This window comes from Magallana gigas, chromosome 1 (genome assembly GCF_963853765.1).
Source record: "Magallana gigas chromosome 1, xbMagGiga1.1, whole genome shotgun sequence".
In the NCBI taxonomy this organism is placed as follows: Eukaryota; Metazoa; Mollusca; class Bivalvia; order Ostreida; family Ostreidae; genus Magallana; species Magallana gigas.
The window spans coordinates 45,026,158-45,049,221 of record NC_088853.1 but is presented as its reverse complement, the minus strand read 5'-3'; the positions used below and the strand labels follow the sequence as shown (position 1 = coordinate 45,049,221).

Sequence of the window (23,064 nt, the reverse complement as noted above, 5' to 3'; positions counted from 1 at the left end):
TCTGTGTTCACCTGCGCTCATATTTTCGATAGTAAAACAAGCAATTTGAATGATCTGCAAACACTGATTTGTAACTGCAAGGGGTGGCAGAAAGGTCAGTTTACATGAAAAAGGCTATGAGATTGAGTTTTCACTCGCGTTTTTTTTTAATTACGGCAGTTGAATGTCATTGCTGTCTGCATGCGTATTGTAGGACGACTTTTTTTTTATTGTTTGCTGTCTTAAACGCTCCGACATTTTTGCGATTGACTTTACAAAATAAGATTAAACAAATGAATAGTTTAAAAATTAAAATAAGGCTTGTTTTGATGGAAACGAGATACGTTTCTTCATTTATGAAAAAGGGGGATGGGGTCGGTGGAAACGATTCATGAAAAGGGAGGGGGGGGGGGGGGGGAGGTTGAAGAGTACATGTACGTAAACATGTTGTTCTGTTGGAATAAGGATTTCCCTGAAACTGAAAAAAGGATTTCCCTTACTTTTGTGTGATGTGATTGAATAAAGACGATAGTGTTCATGTCACTAAACACACAAAATGCGGGCAACAGAAAAAATTACGTAATCAATAAACTAAACAAGTTTGCCAAAGCAAAATTCGTTCTTTGTTTTTCGCGAATGCATTTATAAACAAAGCTTGCATTTGTCATTTTCCGTACACAAAATTTGTACTCTGTCACTTATGGATACCAAAAAAATAAAATAAATACATATTCAAAATTTGCTATGTTTCATAGTGGATGTTATTATTATAAACCTTCCGAATCCCCTCTAACCCGTCCGCCAATCGTTATGAAAAAAATGGAACCTCATCTCATTGTCTTCTCTATTTAATTCAACTGTTAAATGTCGTTAGTCCGGTTCAAGAACGTCGCATCGTTTTTGAAACCGGGGGGGGGGGGGGGGGGTGTCTCAAAATCATGAAAATCCTTATCCGTAGGGGATGTTAGCGAAGTACATCTGTAACCTCAATTTTCCTGTTCATTTTCTTATTTTTACTTCAATTTTGGTCTCATAAAAGTAGAGGGGGCCAACTCTTTGATAATTCAATTTTTTATATGTAAATTTAAGAAAAAATCTTTGCTGCGACAAAAAGTGGGGGGCCCCCCTGATGGTACGTGCCTGTTACATGTACATGGGTAGAAAAAAAATCATATATATATATATATATATATATATATATATATATATATATATATATATATATATATATATATATATATATATATATATACACACACCAATCGGAAGTCTATATCACCCAAACGTTTTTGTTGTTTACCATTTGTGGAAAGAAAAAACACAAACATCTGTATGATACAGACTAACCAATTGGGGGGGGGGGGGGGGGGGATCGCTCGCCCACGCTGTTTCTCGACTTCACGGTGAAAGGCCTTCCGATATTCTGACCACCTTCAGCTTAATTAACGATCCCCATTCTGACAAAGGATCAGATTGTTTTCATATTGATAGTTCTGCATACATGACCTCTGCATTCACTTCGACACAACAAGGACACAAACGAAATTGACTGCATTTCGTGACTAACTAAATGAAAATAATAATTACAGCAAAACTCGTTTGATACAAGTATGAATATAGTGAAATATCGGATAGAACAAAGTTTCCGGCAAGGTTCTAAAATTGCAAAATTTTACGGTTATTACGACATTGGTTATAATAACGTATTTGCAGATAAAGCGAACCAGTTACAGTTGAAAAATAACGTAATTTACACCTTTTACAGGAACTTGTTTTAATTTCATTAAAGTCATACAAATTTACAAAAATTGTTTCTACATAAATCTTTCAATTTTCATCCGTTTATTTTAGGTTTCCCATAGAGTTGTTGCTGTTTTTGTTTTAAATGTCATGCCTTAATTAGCTATAATGATAGTCATATTGGGAAAAAAGTTGATATTGAATAGATGTACCTATTATTAGAACCATTTTAACAAGAGCTTGGACTTTTGGGTAGTTGTGTCAAACAGCAATGTGACATAGGCCTGTCTATTTCATTGCTAGCCACTCAACCACGACTTTTGAAATCAACAAGATTTGTCTGGCTTTTGAGCAAAGACTACGCAATAGGCGCATATTTCGTTTGAAACCGCGTCATTTTTAACATGTTTTAACGCAAGGAATAGATAAAGCTCTACGTCCTACTGAAAGTCCAAGGTCTTGTTAAAATGGTTCCAAGAATTCGTTATACGCGGTTAAAACGAATTGCGGATATAACGAAGTAAATCCGCTGGTCCATACAACCTCGTTATAGCAGAGTGTTGCTGTACAATCGAAAAAACAATCGAAATGAGAAATATGGTAGGAACTGGATGCATACTACAAAAGGCAAAATGAGAAATAAGAGAGATATCAGCTATGAACTGAATGCATATTACAAATTTCGTCGTTGAACTTCACTGGCCACGATGGAAATCTAGTATAAAATTCCCACTGTAACAAACTTTATGTTAATCATTGATTTACAAATGTAGCTTTCATACATGAACAATGGCGTATATTTAAATGTTTCGCGCGGAACGCTTGGAAATTGGAATAATATCAAAATACGTGAATAAGACACTCGGTATAATAAGTGATAATCAGTCTAGAACTCAGTCACAACACAATGGCCATTTCTCCGACATAAATAGCTCTACCAGTAAATTACATTGTCACTATGCCAGACAAAAGCAATCGGTTTTCGATTACTTTTCCATTAAATACCAAAACTAGCATTTCGGCCCGTGGCAATGCTCTTGAAAATAGACAAGTTTATAGAATCAAAATATTTTTCATTAATAACCGTTTTCGTCAAATATCCTGAAATCAAATAATATCCGTTCAGTTTCTTTTTTGAGAGTTTTTTTTTCGAAATTAGATACCGGTTTTGTTATAACCTGTCTTTATTAGTATCTTTTATGTTGTTGTTGATTGATTGTTTTTGGTTTCTTTTTTGTTATGGGGGGGGGGGGGGGGTTAAGAGTTTATTAGATATGAAACGAAGACATAACCCAGGTATATCAAACAATTTATTAACAAAATATTATGAAAAAACAATAGATAAGAAAATTAAGAAATCATGTACTAGTATCCTCAATAAAAAGACCTTGAAATGTTGCTCATTAAAGTCAAAACCCTGCAAACTGATTATTCTTAAAACAGTGAGTTGCTGCTGCTTTGGTCGAGGGCATTTGTTGCGCACACCAAATCGAACCCGACTTCTAGAAGGGCCATCACGAGTACCCTGAATGTCGGCTTGAGCTCTGAATACAGATACCACTGTGTCAAAACGTCCCGGATGTTTGCGACTGGGTCGCGTTCGATTGGTCTCTGGAGTAACGCTAGCACGTCTTGTGATGAGATATCTAGTTCAACAGCCAGTGGGAAAACATCTCTGCTAATATTCAACGCCATGGCTGCCAACTCTCGTCTACTCACGCTGCGTTCGAGATATTCCTCCGGGATTTCATCTGTAGAAAAAAAAAATCTGTAACACTTTTAAACATGCTGCATATTGGAGCTAGCAGTTAAAACTGACAATAAAGCTTGTCGAGCCAATTTGTGCAACAAAGATACTAGGAAAGCTCTAATGACTAAAATCGACGCCAGGAAGGGGTGAATGCAAGATCTCTGCAATATTTAATCCAAAATAATTGGCAACGTTTTCTACGCAGCTTATCCAAGATGTTTATGATGGCGGTAATTGCAAAAGAAAAATGTCTAAGTCCGTTACTTGTACATTGAAGAATTATTGTACTAAAAGTTTTAATATCATAAATCAGGAATAACGAACAAAGACCAGTAGGAATGCCATATATTACTCTAAAAATTCGATTAAATGTCCTCCCGTGGATTAGGAATTAAATTATGATGCCGATATTGATTAGTGATTACTGGCTTACCGGTTTCATGGAAAATCCGGAATCCCTGAAATTAGAAACACACTCAGATTAAATTGTGCGATTTAAAAATCCTTCCACTGTGGGTCTTGGACGATTTATTTTTTGTTCAAGTCATTAACCGAAACTCGCTCTCCCAGTTTACCGACAACTATCACTTAATTTGATTGTTCCGACTTTGATGATATTAAAACAACAAATGATCAATTATAACAAATATTTCAAAATTCCCATCATGGGATATTGAGTACATGATGTATATAAAAAAGCCCCCATAAAAGTTCTTAAGATCAAACTTTGTCGATAAGTCGTTGGTGGTATTTGATATTTTTGCAAGTTGCAATGAGTTTGAATCCATTAAGGGTTTTGGCGGACGTGTTCGTCATATGTTAAATCCCACTGGAGACAGTGGGTATTTTCTCTTGATATAAACAGAATTATTTCTAAACAAACTGGACCAAATGAATTCTCAACTTTTAAAACTTTATTGCACTGAATTGCGTCCTGAATAAAAAAAATATGACTCAGAAAATTATTTCTATTGTGAAAAAAATTAGAACTCGTATTAATGTCAGTTCTAGAACCCCAAGATGAAGATAGCATGAAAACACACCAAAAAGACCCGTATTCTACATGTAGTACCTGTAGATCGCCAAACGGTACACTTGCATATATCGGGACTTCGATCAGTTTTAAAGCCGGTATAATTACCTTTGCAAACGTCCTGAATAAAAAAAAATATGACTCAGAAAATTATTTCTATTGTGAAAAAAATTAGAACTCGTATTAATGTCAGTTCTAGAACCCCAAGATGAAGATAGCAATAAAACGTCCTCGATTCCTCGAAGCAAATATCTAGAAAAAGATAATTTTACGGCGCAACTGTATGTAATTCAACTATGTTTATCAAATATTCTAAATTTGCTTTTGTTTGCCAAAAAAAAAGAAGCAAGAAATGCTGATTTTTGTGGGTCCTGAAGTTCTGTTATGTCACAATTTAACACCAGCCCGTTTGATGGTTAATTTTTTTTTTTACATTGTGTCAGACTTGGTATTGGTATTCTGTCACCATTATTCGATATTCCATCTGTAAACACCACCGCGACATTTTTGTCACTAGTTTATCAAATCTTGGATAAATATAGATGGTTTTGGAATTGCTCCTGGCTTGTCTGATTTAATAACGATCTGAACATACAATAAAACAATACTAAAAATTGCCGAAATAGTCCCCAAGGAAAAACTAACCGACGTTATATTCTTTGCTTTGAAATGTTAATTTAATGATAAGAAAATGTGTGCGATAGAATCAAGCAAATGGCTATTAATGGAAGGGTGTCAAAGTTTCAAAAATACTTTGTACATATACTCAAGATTATTAACATTTTTTATAATTTCATTGCAATAGGTAACCGGTCTAAGTTTCAAAATACTTTGTACATTTATGCTCAATATATTAAAGCTGACTTGTTTACAATATCTCTTATTTTATAATTGCAGTTGGTAACCATGGAGACGTGTTACATTATTTCCCCATTTTATCCATTTTAAAACCAACACACATAAAATATTCATATATTTCTTTTCTAATGTTATTGCAATATTATTTGATCGAAGACATTTTCAAGACTTTGCGGAAATCGATTGAAAGAGAACAAAAATGTAAACTAATCCCTTTTTTAAATGTACAAACTTTGATCTTTTTTTTGCACAAAAAGAAGCATCGTTGAACGTTTGAATATCGGAAGGAGAGTGTTTGTAAAGTCGTTTTAAAAAGCAAGACGTTCTAGAAAAAGTCATTACAATGTTAAAGTGTCAACTGTGCGAACGGATAAGCTACATCCTATGAAAAACAAGGAACTACTTTTTTTCTATCTTATCAAAGTCGTTCCTTTCCATCTTTATTATCGCTACACATAAAACCAGAAAATCTATCGCCTTGGGGATGCAATTTATTGCTATCATCGGATACTCGTTTAAGGAACAAACTGATATGTCGTAAATCAGAGAGATGTATAAAAGCAGGAAATGGCGAGCCGGTATCGACATATATATTTTTGTTAATCACTCCCCAGTTTTACAATATCCCCGTTGCACACACATTCGTTTTCTTGTGTTATAATTGTTTTTATCTCGTGTTTGCGCCATCTTGCGTTGGATTTTCCTAGAAGTAATAATTCTCCATGACACACTACGATTAAAGCTTCCGGCAAGAATTTTTTGCATCTAAGAGGCTATCAAAAATGGATTTTTTTTTGTAGATACCTTTGTGTCTACAAAAAAAATGGTAAAAGACTTTCTCATGGTTTTGTGATTGTATACATGTATATTTAGTTATATGTGAATATCCCTGAGTTTAATTTGCTTTGTGAAATTTCATGACTTTTTTAACGTGATGTTTGCCTTCAAGTTGGCTTATATGAGATATCCTATATTACTATTCGGAAGAAAAAAAATGGATCACAAAATTAGACAGATTGAATACTTTTTCACATTCGTTCGTGAATCTAACCCAATTAAATGGTAACCATGGAAATAATATTTTTTAATGATGGAGTGTGATAATATTTGTCTTTATTATTACATTTCTCCAATAAAATGAGCTGTATTAATTCAATCCAAACTCTCTTGATTGTGTGCCAGATCTATTCAATATTATCAGCAAAACCTTTGTGCAATAACAAACGTTTCTGAGCGCAGTATCAATATTATTTCAGCCAATGCGAAGAAGGAGTTCTAAGCAAAATTAATCAAGTTTTCAACATTCCCATTTCAACATGGTTTTTAATTTTCCATATGATTAAGGAACTATACTACAGTTTTAAGATCAAGGGGGTATTTACCAGACAATACGCAGTAATCGATTTACATCGACGAAAAATAGTCATGTTACCTAGATAATTAACAATTTTCAGCTTAAATTACTAATGTGAAGGCATTGTCATTAACCAAGAGTTCTATTATATAATACGTAATGAAAAGTCAAGAGATAAATCGAAGACTCCAATAACTCATGATTGTGTTGTTATTATTAAAGCAAATTGAGCTTTTGTAATCTCCTAGCAGACGACATGCGAAATGCGATTCATTTGCGCTTAAATTTGACCCAATAGACAAATATTTAGCCTCGCTCAACAATGCCCTTAGTCGTAATCAAGTCAACATCACAATGGAGGCTCTTGAGACAAATTAAGTGATATTCGCACGTCACTTCCTGTTCCTCTTCAAGGACAGGATAATTAAAGCTAATATCCGCATGTTTATCCCTGAAATTTAGAAGTCGCAGAAGGAGAATTGTTTAATGCGTTTTCTAAGAAGAATAAGCTTGAATAAAATTTCATCTTATTCTAGTAAATTAATGTGGAAGAGTGGTGATACTTTAAAAACAGACGATGCAACAGAAATAATATATGTTTGTGGAAATCTATCTATCTATCTATCTATCTATCTATCTATCTATCTATCTATCTATCTATCTATCTAACATTTAAAAAAGTTCCTTTCAAACAATTCAAGATTTGTCATATACTTAAAACTTTTATCTTTAACACTGTTCATACTGATTTGTCTCTGTTAATATGTATAACATAATTATACACTTTTTAATCAAGCCAATGGTCCGGTTTGACAACTTCTTTGACTCCATTGCTCACCAACTGTGATGTTCCATTTTATTTCTATTTTGAATGGATTCATATGTATAAGTCAGTGTTCGAACACCACTGTTGCAACCAACGACCTCTGCCAACAGAAAGGGTTGCTCTGATTGATAAGTTAATATCAAAGAGGTTTAATACGAAATTGAGAGCTGCAATACCCTGATTAAAACTATGTGATTTATTAAGTTAAGGATGTAAGAGTTTTAAAAACCGCCTAAAATTGACTTTAATTGCCAAGTGAAAGCCATTGACAATTTGCTACCAGAAGCCCTAGTATATTAATCACCTAAGATGAAGAAATTGAAGTTTGTTTGAACCGCAAACAACATTTGAGTTTTACATTTAAAAAGTTTTCGTGAATCTTGGTTTGAAATGAATTATTTGGACAAGAACAGGTATTATAACTTAAGGGTTTTACAAATAGAAAACTTTAAGACAGAAACAAAGAAATGATGACGTCACTGTGTTGAACAGACGACTTCTTTCACAGTTGCCTTTCGTAAACTAACTGACCTTTTTGCCAAACGAGTCAAATGCAAGCAATCACTTAATGTTATACAGTTGCACAGGAAGCAAACTAGAAGAAAAGGGGGGGGGGGTAAAAAAAGGATTATGGGTATTGTTATGTCTAACTTTGCAAAAGTTAGCCCACCCCCCGGTTCCGACGCCTACATGTGTATATAGTATACCGCCTGAACCAAGTGAGTAAGTAAATAAACAACCGCAGGTGACAAGAGAGCAGGGTTATTATGCCTGATTGGATGCTATTTCTTTTCGTGTTATCAAGAAGTTTTTCATCCAAATCGAGCGATCCCGCTAAACTCCCCTGAAGAGAGTCGCTGCCGATCAAAGTTGTCACGAACAGACTCTGCTGGTGTCGGGTTCATGCTGGAAGTGGAATATTGATTAGGAAATAGAGATAAGAAGGATAAGATAAGATAAAAGTTGGGTTTTTTTTTCCGGAATTAACGCATCGGTCTGTAAGTGAAGTTGATTCCCAGCGCTAATTATGTACTTAAGTGTAAAATCATAGCGCCTAGAGGAATGAGAGAGAGAGAAAGGAAAGGGGGAGAAAGACTACACTCGTTTAGCTGTTAACTAGTATTTGAAAAATCTTTGGATTGTTTTTAGGGGGTGGGGTGGCTTTGTTTTGAGTCAGTGTTTCAACTGCAAGCCAATCAGTCGGTAGGTTGAAAAATTATTTTTTTTTTAAATAGATCTACAAAAAGATTTATTTTTACAGAAAACTCTATAATCATCAATGGAGATTGTTAGTAAAAATATATGTAGTAAAGATTTTTTTCGTGGTTTGGTCTGGAAAGTGTCGAAAGGGTCTAAGATTCAAAACCCCCCTCCTTTAAATATAAGAATACAGTTTAGAATGTCGTAAAATTACATGGTCTGGAAATGACCTACCCAATTCATGCTCACGGGCAACTATTAAACAAATGAATGCATGAATCAACGAAGGCTCGGCTTACCTGACACATCACGTGCTTCCCCACCCCAGCCGAAACAATGGCTTCCTGTAGATCTCCAAGGGTCAGGGAATGTTTCCGTACAGCGTTCTGTAAGGTTTGAAAAGATTGGCGCCACGCGGTGGATCCCGCCGTGGGTTCAGCGGTGGATCTCGCGGCGGAGTCTCTGACCCGTCTGACCTCAATCTGGGTCAGACCAAGTTTCTGTGCTATTGTTGGAATGACCTGGGGGTCCAGTCTCCTCGCCAATCGACCCACCAGTTGCTCAGAGGGGGACTTGGACAGTAGGTACTCTCTTAGTCCTGATAAAAGTATTTATGTCATTTATACAGCTACAATGGATCATGAATTACAACATTAATATTAAAGTATGCCAAAAGTACACGAAGAGACACAAAAGGTTAACGAGAGAGAGAGAGAGAGAGAGAGAGAGAGAGAGAGAGAGAGAGAGAGAGAGAGAGGAGTAGGTTATACCATTACAAATCATAAAATCTGAACCATAATTAAGCTTACCTCTACAGTTTGATTTGCATTGACCTTCGTGTACCGGATCCGGATATGTCTCCTACGCATTCAAAGATATAGTGTATTGTATTGTTTTAAACATATTGTTATACAATTGCATTGTATTGTATTGTTACAATTTATCTTGTGAAGTATTTTAGGCATGTTGTCATTAAACATGTTTGGTTGACGTTTATCTAATACAATGTAATTAGGTTTGGTAAAATATTGTGCCATATATAAGACATGAAAAATTAAAGTTAAAGCATGAATTTCAGAGAAAATTCGCAATTTCTAATATGCCAATTGAAAAATAATATACATGTATGTGGTTTTTAAATGAGTATAATATATGGCTCCTCCTCCCCCAAAACTAAATATACCTCAACAGGGTACCAGACTCCAAGTAAGTCACGTGATCGGCCTCCAACGCCATGTTTTTCACACTTCCAGTTATCTTCCTTCTGGAGCTGATCCACCGAGGCATAACATGAGGAGAAACAATTGCACGTGGCTACCTCGGTAACAAAGATGGCGTCATTTACTTGGAATTCTGTTTCTGTCTAAAGATGGAAACAGTAAAAAGAAAAACGCTTTAATAATCAATTATATCTGATTTGGAACTCATTGGTTGAAACTTAATTTGCTACTTGTCAGTTTGAATAATGTTTAGCTTATGTCGTCCATGTTGAAATATTCAAATATCGGAAATAAAATATATTGACAACACAGTTTAAAACGGAATATCTAGCTTATAATAGAGTAAGAAACACGTACTTTTTCTTTAGTAGTTACATGAATGACGTTATCAGTCACGCTATGAACGAACTGTGTCGTCTGCTTCACCGATGACGTCACACAAAGAATACGAGTAAGATTCAGTTCCAAGAAATGGCGTACATTTCTAGTTACTGTGGGATTGACATACACACTGCCAGATTTATGATAAATGTAAACGTCAATGCATTCTTCATGGCACGCCAAAACGAGGCGGTGGAAACTGTCCAATGAAAACGCTCCTACGTCAGCCGCCAGAAGAGGTTTTCCGGAGAAATTCACAACCGACCAAACAGAGACAACCGACGACAACAGACGCTGGAAGACGGACAAGGGGAAATAACCGTGGCCGTGGAATCTCATTGTGATACATTTCTTCTCAGCAAAAAGTTTTTCTGCATGGCATTATAATAAGAAACATTAATAGTTATAACCTTGTTTTGAATTAAATTTGCACAATTTGTTGAAATCTGTTGCTAATTTCGGCAACATGAATCCGTCATTAATATTACTGCCATCAAACCAAGTGAATTTTAAAAGAAAAACATTTAATGCTGGTTACTGTATATATAAACTTTGTGTAACTTTTTAGTAATTATTATTTTAATTCATCGGTCAATTTGAAGCAATTGTTGACGTACCCCTCAAGGATGTAGTACTGTGAACAGGGAGTAAAGCCGGCATAATGAGGTAGGTAGGGTCAATAAGGTTACCGTGGGAATCGTACAACATTGGCTTCACGAGAAGTCCCAAATCCAAAAGAGTCCTAAATAAAGATCAATTTGTGATCTCAATAGAAAATAGAAGCCAAATAATCGCTATCTCCATAAAACAGAGACGTTATTCGATAAACCACAAAATCCTACCCAAGTATGACCTGTCCTTGACCTTTGACCCTGTCCAAGGCGAGGTACTGTAGAAGCGTTGACTTCTGAATCACGGCTTCTTTGTATGGCGATGATTTCGATTGTTTCTCGTTCTTTTCTAAGTTGTATAACACGTTCAATTCATCCCCGATGACACAGGGGTCAAGAAATATGTAATTGTGGTGATCGACATGCGAAAAGTCTAGAAAGTTTCCGATGGACACGTGGTATTTCAGAAACACCTCTAATTCTTGCTGCTTTTCTAAGGGTTCAGAGTGTACCGTGTTGTATTTGCGGAACACATTTGACGATATCACCTGGAAAGAGATTAACATTTGTTTGTACCTTTGCTGACATGCGCAGATCCAGAATTTTTTTTCCAGGGAGGGTCCAAAGGATAATTGTTTTTGCAAGGGGGGGGGGGGCGAGGCATATTTGTGATATATTTTTACTATGTAAATTTGGTGAATTTCCATTTTCCGGGGGGGGGGAGGGGTCGGGACCCCCCCCCCTCTCCCCCGACCCCCCCCCCCCCCCCATCAAGATCCGCACCTGGCTGACATAAAACTATATCTCAGCTCGGGTTAATTTGTGAGTAAATCATTGGCTAAGAGCAGTCACGTGGTGACCATGATAGTATATTCCATACACAGTCAGTACGACATATTACTCCATTATGATGTCATTATTAGAGTGCTTGTCGTCAGGTTTTGTACCCAAATTGAAACTTGTACAGTGATAAAGTTAAATTTGTATTGTTTAATTCATCATTTGTCATTTGTACAAAGGCAGTCGGTAAGATATAATCGTTACATAGTTTGTAGTTGACCTAATATGGTTTATACGTTTATTTTTGGAATTTATTGAGCACGTATAAACCATATAAGGTCAACTACAAACCAATAACTAATATCCATGACTACGAGGATGTATTTGCTAACGAAACATCACGATTCCCAGCCGAGCTATTTCCAAAACACAATGTTATAACCTATTCTTATACCTTATTACAGACAAAAGCTATTCAGGCCGTTCAATTTGGTCGAGGTTTTTTTTCCATAAACATCCGGCATTTTATCATAAACATCCGGCTGTGTTAATGCTTATTGCTTGTAATTAATCGCAGCTTTTCGGGCCTTTCCGGCAGAGCTCGGAAAAACACCTCGATTTCCATGACAATCCCCCTTTATAAATACACCACAGAAGCGACATACCAGGCTGTCTAGCCAATTCTTATTTTAACGAGAAGCGACTCCATTTTCTATAAAATTCTAACATCCGGTAATGTTAATATATTCGAAAATGTTTTTCCGAGCTTTGTCGGAAAGGCCCGAAAAGCTGCGATTGTGCTTTTAATGGACATTTTAAATAAATTAGGCAGAAAGGAAAATTTTGATACATTTCTAAGAATTTCACCACCTCCGCCAACCCACACCACCCCCAAACCCTACCAATCGCCACGGGGCAACCTGAATAAACATTATGAGCTCTTCTATCTCACACTTATCATATATCGACCCATTTTATGGAAGACAAAAAAAGGTTCTCAAAAGTTAATAAAATGTTAAGGGATATTCCGGGAGACGCGCGTCACCCCTCTGTAATTTCAGTTAATGTTGTACCTTGTGGCCTTCCCTCTTCCGTGACATCAGTCTGTCGTAGAAACTAACCCAGTGTCGGGGGAACCATTCCGAGCCTTTGTGTTTGTCTACAGAATCAAAGTACATCTATAATGCAGTGAAAAATGATGAGGCCGTAAAGTAATATGTTAAGTGCAACTCGATTACACCTTCAGGTTTTGAAGTAAACATTCAACAAAAAGTGTTTGTTTGACATATTTATATTTGATATGTTAATATTACTCAGCAGTTCCCGAGCATATCTAAATCACAGACAATGACAGGGTATTCGTCTCAATACACACCAAACGGCAATAAAGTTGAATACTGTAAAAGTATCATGTTTGACGTGTCCTACATTTAGTTGAAAATGTTTTTTTTTTCAACAAAATACCTTGGCTCTGAATAAACGTTCTTTTTTTTTGTCTCTCTCAATGCACCGGATTTTCATGTTACAAATAAAATAAGCATCTAATAATTCGTGAGTTCGCATAGATTTCCTTTCTATGGTGGCATATTTCTGCCCCTACATGCAGGATAATTTATGTCAACAGGCAAGAAAATTATGTAAACATGCAAGATAATCATGTCGACATGCAAAATCATTATGTTGACATGTAAATTACACCTTTTAGAGAACCTGATTTTTATATGGGTAAAAAGAATGACTAATGCCGTAGTCTGACATCATAGATGCAACATAATGTCGACATGTGATTTATTTACATGTGACTTATCAATGTCAACATCCGAGTTAATTATGTGTTAGCCTGCAACATATCTTATGTCGACTTGCGACTTATTTATGTCAACATGCGAGTTAATTATGTTAACATGCAACATATTCATGTCAACATGCAACTTATTTATGTCAATATGTGACTTCTTGTGTCAACATACGAGTTAATTATGTTAGCATGCAACATGTTTATGTCGACATGCGACTTATTTATGTCAACATGCAAATTAATTATGTTAGCACGCAACATATTAATGTCGACTTGCAACTTATTTATGTCAACATGCAACATATTCATGTCGGCATTCAACTTATTTATGTCAATATGTGACTTATTAATGCAACTTGCGAGTTAACTATGTTAGCACGCAACATATTAATGTCGACTTGCGACTTATTTATGTCAACATGCAAGTTAATTATGTTAACATGCAACATATTCATGTCGACATTCAACTTATTTATGTCAATATGTGACTTATTTATGCAACATGCGACTTAATTTTGTTGGCATGCCACATGACAAGCGACTTATTTATGTCAACATGCGAGTTGTTTGCAGGCAACATATTCATCGACATGCGACTTACTTATGTAAACATGCAAGTTAATTATGTTTGCAGGCAACATATTCATGTCGAGATGATACTTATTTATGTCAACATGCAAGTTAATTATGTTAGCACGCAACATATTAATGTCGACTTGCAACTTATTTATGTCAACATGCAAGTTAATTATGTTAACATGCAACATATTCATGTCTACATTCAACTTATTTATGTCAATATGTGACTTGTTTATGCAACATGCGACTTAATTTTGTTGGCATGCCACATGACAAGCGCCTTATTTATGTCAACATGCGAGTTAATTATGTTTGCAGGCAACATATTCATGTCGAAATGATACTTATTTATGTCGACATGCGAGTTAATTATGTTAACATGCAACATAATTATGTCGACATGCGACTTATTTAGTCAACATGCGACTTATTCATGTCAATATGTGACTTATTAATGTCAACATGCGATTAATTATGTCAACATGCAAGTTATCTTGCATGTTCTAATAAATAACTTAAACATAAACATAATTATCTCGCATGTTCACATAAATTATTTGCATGTTAACATAATTAACTCGCATGATGACATAAATGAGTTGCATGTCAACATAATTATCTCGCAATTTGACATAATTTTCTTGCACGTAAACATAAATAATTTGCTTGTTCACATAGATAAGTCGCATGTTGTGATAACCATGTTGCATCTTGCATCTATTATGTCATATACGGGCGTGTGCAAGTGATTTTATCCAAATAAAAATCAGGTTCTCTTTAAAGATTTGTAACTTGCATGTAGACATAATTATCTTGCATGTTGACTTAATTTATCTTGCGTTTAGGGCAAGAAATAATTATGCCACCAAACATGTTTCATTGCAGACGAGGCTACGTAACATAAATATTGTATGCAAAATACCAAACCTAATCCGGTTACCGTTTAACGATCCAGATTTTATAACTTGTATTTTTTTTCCCTTGGACCTCTCCAGAAATAAAATCAAAGAGTCAAAATACGATCAACCTCAACTCAACTTATTGGGTTAAAACAAACATTTCTGTTGGCTACTATTTTGCTACAACAGTCAACCATCAAGTCACCAAGGCCCTTTCGAAGTCACAGAGACACAGTCACAAAGACACAAGGTACAAAAACAGTTGTAAGAACCAATGGTGCATAATTAGACCAATCATTGAGTTGGGTATATAAACATCCACCACATTCTATATTTAGAGGTCGCGTCATCAAGTTGATGTGAGGATCACGTGACCTGGTGTATACATTGACATCCACCCTTCCTTTCTATTGGGTATACTTATAATCTCTGACTGGTCGAAAATAGAGGCATCTGATTGGCTAAACACATTATACATTTCCATCCGGCAGTAAAAATCACTACAAATGCAATTTTATACAGTCATAAACGAATGAATGGCATTATTTAGCGGAATCGGTATCCCGTGAAAAGCGCTAAATAAAATACACAGCCAAAAGTAATAAAAACTTATTACTTATCTTGCTACGGTTTATATAAAGATGGAGGGGGAGAAATTAAAAGTCCGACCTGATCCTCTCTAGAGTTTGCTTTTGTTAAATGAAAATATCCGGATGTCGGCGCCTATTGGCGATATCCGTGATTGTTTGCCAAAAGTTGAACCAAGACTGGATTTATGATATTCATTCATACTATTTAAAGGGCAATTAAAGTTAAAATTTATTAAAACTACTACGATTTAGATGTAGAGGCACGTTGTTGTTGTCGGAACCCTTCTGGAATTTTCAGTGTAAGTAAATGAAAATATCCAGATATCGAACGGCACTTACTGGCAATATCCATTATAGTTTGCCGTAGGCGCTCCAGCCCCAAATCTCGCTCGTTCTCGACATTTCCACGCAGGAGTGGATCCAGGCTCAGCCATTGGCGGACCGGGCTCCCGCTGAAGTATATGTCCAGCTGTTTGATCACGATATCAGAGCGTGATCGGACAAAGGTCTGCAAACCAGAACAAGTTATTATCAGGGTGTAGCGATATCATTCATAATTATGTGTAACTTAAAATTCAGACATGTAGCAATTTCTCAATCTATACAGCAAAAGATGCTAATTTGAATAACATATTTGCGATCAACAATATACTACTACCTTATGTTGGTAATTTCGACCTTTTTTAGGAAAGAGATCATTTAGGGGTATTGGGTATTTTTTGGAGCGTTTATTGTTTTATTTTAACAAAACCAAATACTCAAATCAAAACAGAGATATTTTCATTTTTCTGATTCCCTGTACGTTAACGCTGCATTCCCTGTACGTTAACGCTATGTATATTCCCTATTCCTTAACGCTATTATAATATTCCTTATACGTTATTTCTATAATACCTCTTTTTGTTCTTGGTGGTGTGTCCCAAACAACACAATGTGTGGATGCCCCCTGTGCGTGGTTTTGGTAAACGTGAAGATCATTTTCACCCACGTGGTCAGAAAATCTTTAAAATAACAACAAAATGTCGCGTTTGATTTCCCCAGAAAATCACACTGCTAAATAAAATGGGTCATCATGGACCGGAAGTGACGTACTGGTTCAAGTAAAATTTCGTCAGAGTTCCACCGACTATACTTACCTAACAGTGAGGTTTGGCGAGACCTCGGGACGCTCTCTGAGTCCTGCACGCTGTCTGTGATGATCTGGTTCAAACTGTACAATAACACGTACACAGGGCGCCAATCCAGCAGCGATTGTCGCCCCTGGAATACGTCACTCTCTGACCCGAGTTCCCGGATGTGAACAGAATGGAGCTGATCCACGTTCTGGTTGTGACGTACTCCGAGATCTCGCGGGGTGGGCGTTGTCCCGAGATCTCGAGGGGTTGGGGTGGTCTCGTATTCAGGAGTTTCGTCTGCAAAGAAAATCAAATCAGGTGTGCATTGGATATTCTCTTTGGACAATACGAAAGCAGGTAGAGTTCCATTATTACGTTCTGGACATGATGCACTTTTTCTTTAATAAATAAAATGAAGACGGTTCTAGGGTTTAAGATGTAATTTACATTATCATTTTAGTCGTGAGCTTTGTCCAGGTGCATGATCTTCAGTTTAAGCAAGTCAAAAATCATTTTTCAATGATTTATACAAAACACTTTACAATTATTATGATATATTTCACCTCCTTCGACTCTTTTCCTGCGTGGACTGGGTGGGTGGTGTGATCTGTATATAGCTTTGTAGGATTCAGTATTGCACCATATGGAACTGTTTGGAGAGAAAGAAGCATGCAACCAGAAAGTGCAACAGTAGAAGCTTGAAAGCGTAACAACAATAATTATTCTCTCTCTCTCTCTCTCTCTCTCTCTCTCTCTCTCTCTCTCTCTCTCTCTCTCTCTCTCTCTCTCTCTCTCAGAGGGATACCTCGTAACATGGTCGTTGTTTATTTTCTCTCTCTCTCTCTCTCTCTCTCTCTCTCTCTCTCTCTCTCTCTCTCTCTCTCTCTCTCTCTCTCTCTCTCTCTCTCAAGCAAGCATGGATACCTGGTATCATGGTCGTTGTTCAGGATGTCTTTACCGTGTATGTAGAGTGACTTCCAGTTGTATGGTACCGGCAATATGAATGTGGTATAGGAGTTATCCAGACCGGCTGAAAGATAATTAACTGTTAGAATGATTTTGCCTTAATTTCAAAAGAATACAATTTATTTACATATTTCGAACGTTCTTCCAATTAAGATCGGAAAAAGAAATTTAAACGCATATGGATTCTTTTTTAACGTATATCCAGAAAAATCACCTTTATTTTTCACTATGTGTTTTCTTCTACCCATAAATATTCGTAAATTTTCTTTCGTTTTCTTATTTTCACGAGCCCCTCCCATTGCAAAACTCCTTATCAAGGATTTTGGCGATGACCCCACATGACCTATCACGTTGATGGTGACGTCATTTTCAGCAAACTGTCCTCTTTGAAGCGCTGCGAAGAAGACGTCGCGTTCTTCGCTTGACATCCGCTGAATTTCTATTGGAAGACCTGCAGTTTTGATAATTGTTTATTTATCACAAATAAATGTACCCAAATTTAAAAACTTTGATTAGAATTGACTTGAAATGAATCGCTATTCAAATTTGTTTGAAATCTTAGAAAAATGGCGTGTAAGCCAACTATCGTTTTTATCGTTTACATAGTACTGAAGAAATTATGAAAAAGGAAATCGATTTAATGTAAAATTTTAGCCTAAAAAAGCAATTAAGGATGGATTACTTTCAAAAATATGCTTGGCTTCTATCTCCTTGGCAACCATGATCGCACCAATGAGAGCAGATTCAGAGGGTGCGTCCATGTAAATAACTTGTCGTCTGGTAAACCTCTGTCTCATTACGTCACGCAGCTTCCAATACTGGGAGTGGCCGCCTGTGAGGATCACTGTCGTGTCCTCACTCACTCGGAGCTTCTCGAAAGCCGATTGGAGGAACTCCAACACTTTGTCCACGGCCTCCTTCAGGAAGAACCAAACCACGCTCTCGTCTGCAACGAGACTGTTCTCAGTCATGGTGACCTTTTCGCCGTACCTGGGACTCGGCGAGAAGACGTCTTTCCCACGAAAAGAGGGCACGAGAAATTTGAACTTCTTCATCAGAGCATGTGGAATCCCAAAGATATATTTCTTGCTGAACTCCGGCGCCATGTTGGTTTTGTTCAGTTCAAATAAGTTCATGAACTCTAACATCGGAACCGGAAGGAAATCCTCGAAAGCTTGCACGATGTACGCGCCGATGACGTTTCTGAGAAATTTCAGGAATCGTTCGTCCATCAGATGACCCCCGACTTCTACCGAGTATTCCAAATCCACGTTTGTGACTGACCCATCTGTTCCATCCATTTCAAGTTTTGCCACTCGTACCGATGACCCTAAAATAATGGACAGTGCAATTTGCATGGAAGATGAAACGAAAATCATGATAACATGTTGAGCTCACAATAGTGGACCTTGCAATTTGCAATAAAGTCGGGAGATGAACGTAAAATCATGATAACATGGGGATCCTAGAACAATGGACAATGCAATTTGCATGTAAAATGAAATTAAATCGTAATTACACAGTAATCTTAGTACTAGTTTATATAATGGACAATGCAAATGCATGGAAGATAAAACTAAATCCTTATAACAAAGTTCAAGCTTAGACATTCGAACTGAAAATGGATGTTGCAAGTTGCAAGGAGAATAGGAACAATTCATGCTTAAAGGAAATGTGATATCGCTTTTGTTATATTTTACTATAATAGCTCCATAACTGTAGCTTGCCCCCTCGGGTTGACATACCGTGGGTTCTTCAGAGTGGAATATTTTTTTAGCACTTAGTTTATCGTGATAGAGTGCACTTCTGCGATACTCTATTAAAGCGTTTCCGTGAAATTAAAATGGCAGCAAGTTTCATTTAAAATCAATCTTTATCTTTCCGCTGATAATCTCACTGACATAAATCAAACATCAATAATTGAACATCCACAAAGGGCAAATTAGTCTGAAGATAAATTGCACTGAAAAATTTATACACTTATTAATCGAAATTGATCACCCGCGCTGTATCGATCAGATGCAGTCGTAAAGTATAGAGCAATTAAACACTCACCCCCTATGTCGCATATACAGAGGGTCTTTTCACTCCCAGTAACAGGTTTGCTTTTGGGGAGAGCTTTTGCGGCAGTCAACATCGATTCCACTTCCGGTATGAAAGATAGCGATCTACTGTCTAGTCCTGCCTGTAAGAATAACACAGAGTGCACATAAAGCTTTTCCATAATTGCTCAACAAAAATTCAAATATTTGCTGCTAAAACAACGAACATCAATTAACATCAATTGTCATACGAAACATCAACTGTCATAATTATGTAATATCAACTGACAAATGTAACATTAACCTACGTAATAAGGTATTAAAAACGGACAAATGTAACATTTACGGACAAATGTACATTTATGGATTTATGGAACACTTATCGACATGTTACATTTACTACTCGTGTAGCTTCTTCTGAAATGTACCTTCATGTGTAATATTAACTGAAATGTTGTATTTACTGACATATGTTACAATTACTGACGTATGTTACATTTACTAACATATGTAACATTAACTGATATATGTAACATTAACTGATATATGTTACATTTACGCACAAATATTTACATCTATCAAGTATTATTCCCTCTATTTCTCATGGAAACTTATAAGTTAATTTATAGCTCTATAGAAACTACAGGACTGAAATCTACACGCCCCGTTTATCGATTAGTCGAAACCTACAGCAACTGAAGAAAAATCACAGACTGCACGAAATAATCATGATGATGTCAGACTCAAAGTCTCACAGGAGACGATTTGGCTGTTTCTTTTAACTAACATACTTACGTACATTCACAGTAAGTTAGTGAATTTTACTTACTTTTCATAATCAATTTATAAATAAGTTAAAATAAAGATGTTAATATAAACAATAAAATGCTTTCTTTCATGATTTATGCGGGTTATGAAGGTAGCAATAATTGCAGAAAAAATTTACATAACCCGCTCACGCGGGTTATATTTTTGTTCTGCAATGTCGCTATCTTCATATCCCGAATGATTCGCCAAAGAAAGCATTTTATTGTTTAAATAGGTATATTCTTTGTCATGTTACATTTACTAATTGTGTAAAATCTAAGAAATTTAAAATTTACTGCCGTATGTAAAATCAACTGAAACGTAGAAGTTACTATAGCATGGTACAAATACCGACATGAAATGTTTACTGACACGTGTAACATTTACTGACATAATGTTTACTGACAAATGTAACATTTACTGACACATAACCTGGATATACCTTTATGGCGGCTGAACTGAGGACCGTGACGATGTCGTCCCGAGCCTTCATGGGGAGGTTGATGACCCAGCGGACGTTGGAGGGGGTCAGGGTCTCCTCCTCTGCCCCCTCCCCGCACCTGGCCAGAAGGTGGGAGGAGAAGAACCGGAGGACAGCGCTCAGCATGTCCATCACTGGGACGGTCTGCTTGTTGTGGCACTTTACGTAGTCCTGGGTTGTTGAATGTAAATGTTTGATGATGATGAGAGAGAGAGAGAGAGAGAGAGAGAGAGAGAGAGAGAGAGAGCAGTAGTACATGTAGTTCAATCAAAGAAAGATAACTTTTAAATGTCTTAGGTATTTGCGGAGCATTTGGGTTTTTCGAGTTCTCAGTAAATATATCTGCTACAGCAATATAAAACACTAATACATATAATAAAAGATTGATTATCCACTCACCTGTTTGTCCATCAGCATTCTCTTGATGTTCTGACAGTAAAACCAACCGGGCGACTCCCCGGTCTTCCGTAATTCCGCGAACTTCTGCTCAGCCTCGTCTCCCAACGAATGGAAGTGGCGGGTGGGGGTCAGAAGCACACAGGACTTGGTTTTACTCGCGTGGTGGGGCCCCCACTCCGGGAACTGGACTTCTTTGGCGTGGTCCCGCACGTTTCTGTAACCATACCCCACGTATGTCCCTCCCAAATCGAGCGCGGCCACCACTTTTATAACGTGAGCCATTTTGATTTGGCGACCGTTAATTTAACCTCTTGGAAATAAAATTCATAAAAAAAGCTTATCGTGTATGCGACAGATATAGAATAAAGGTAGATTATGAAATAGACACAAATATCAAGTCGAATTGTGTATTGGCGATATGTCATAGAATTGATAACTGCTCTTATGGATTATTTCTTAAATTTCTCCGTAGCTTAGTTTAGAAAAAAATGTTTGATGGTGCTAGCTAGTCAAAGTTTTTTTGTTTTTGATTTAACTTCAGTGATTGCTACCTAGGATTTTTACAAATGAATACACATGTAAGTGCATCAAAATAGTCGCGCGCAAATGTATTTGTGCATATAAATAAAGTGTGCACATTGTCCATAAGAAAACTTACATTTGATTGCATTCTTGATATATTATGCATGTAAAATAATGAGTAGAAAATGTACATATTAATTTTTACTTGTTTCGATTCATTCATGAGCTATTTATAGTTTTAAAGAGCGTCACATAATTGTGGAAAGTTATGATTTACGTAAAAGACAAGCTTATAACTCATTCGAAGAATGAAAATGAATTGTATGATCTTTTTTCTCATTTAAGCATTAAAATCGTGAAATTCTTTGACCTAATTAATTAATCTTGACCTAGAATAGTTAATGCCAGTTTAACACTCACCATGGCGTGGCCCCCGATCCTCTAGTTATCTGACAGCGGTTTAAAGAGATTCTTTAATCCAGACGATATACCTTTATAAAGGTATTAAATTACGTGATAGATTTAATTAGTTATTGTTTTATTCTTTAAATGTTTAAATTGACAATGCCGCTTTGACACTGTAATAAGATCATTATCTAATTTGATTTTTAAAAAATCTTAAAATATTTCTTTGATCGGTCATACAGAATTTAAAAAAAAAAATCAGTGCACTTTGATAGAGTGAAATAGCTTAATCTATGTTTTTATATACTGAATCGGTTTATTCCGAAATCTTTAAAGATGGTTTGTTTTTTGGGAGTTGATTTTAATCAACTCTCCTATGCAGTTACTCTGGCAAACCGAAAGTGCAACAGTGTTTGGACCTAAGCTCAAATCATCACCGCTGACAAGACTTAGTTCTTGAAAATAATAGAAAAATTCGGTGCTGAAGCATTGTTTTTCAAGGAAACTTTTCTATAAACACTTTGAAAATAGTCAGATGTTATATGATACGAACAATTTAGATATTTTTGAAGTCTCATGTGTTCCTACGCCAGAGTGTAATAAAGTCTCGTTCAGCCAGACGCTCGACTGCTTCCGTTAATCTCCGACAAACAGAGAGGTTCTCTTGCTTGTCGGAGATTAACGGAGACAGCCGAGCGTCTGGTTGAACGAGACTAGAGTTCGATTTCA

General features: G+C 36.4%; 1 protein-coding gene across 1 annotated transcript; it reads right to left on the bottom strand.

Moving 5' to 3' along the window:
- Positions 1-3,011: 3,011 nt before the first annotated feature.
- LOC105344102 (uncharacterized) lies at positions 3,012-22,440 on the bottom strand. The gene is made up of 20 exons (XM_034463125.2): positions 22,351-22,440; positions 21,409-21,718; positions 20,971-21,180; positions 19,735-19,864; positions 18,362-19,009; positions 17,894-18,130; positions 17,638-17,743; positions 17,277-17,362; positions 16,735-17,010; positions 16,493-16,599; positions 15,938-16,106; positions 12,806-12,891; positions 11,184-11,500; positions 10,959-11,083; positions 10,318-10,712; positions 9,924-10,103; positions 9,550-9,601; positions 9,040-9,338; positions 3,903-3,927; positions 3,012-3,470 (listed from the first exon to the last, which is right to left on the bottom strand). The coding sequence occupies exons 2-20, from the start codon at positions 21,688-21,690 to the stop codon at positions 3,154-3,156; spliced, it is 4,047 nt and encodes a 1,348-aa protein (XP_034319016.2). The 5' UTR covers positions 21,691-21,718; positions 22,351-22,440; the 3' UTR covers positions 3,012-3,153.
- Between the last annotated feature and the right edge of the window lie 624 nt (positions 22,441-23,064).

Coding starts and splice junctions, on each gene's coding strand:
- LOC105344102 (XM_034463125.2), bottom strand. CDS start 21,690: ATGGCTCACGTTATAAAAGTGGTGGCCGCGCTCGATTTGGGAGGGACA. Junction 16,600..16,734: donor TCGCCAAACCTCACTGTTAG/GTAAGTATAGTC, acceptor GTTATTTTAAAG/ATTTTCTGACCACGTGGGTG. Junction 10,104..10,317: donor ATGTAACTACTAAAGAAAAA/GTACGTGTTTCT, acceptor TTCCATCTTTAG/ACAGAAACAGAATTCCAAGT.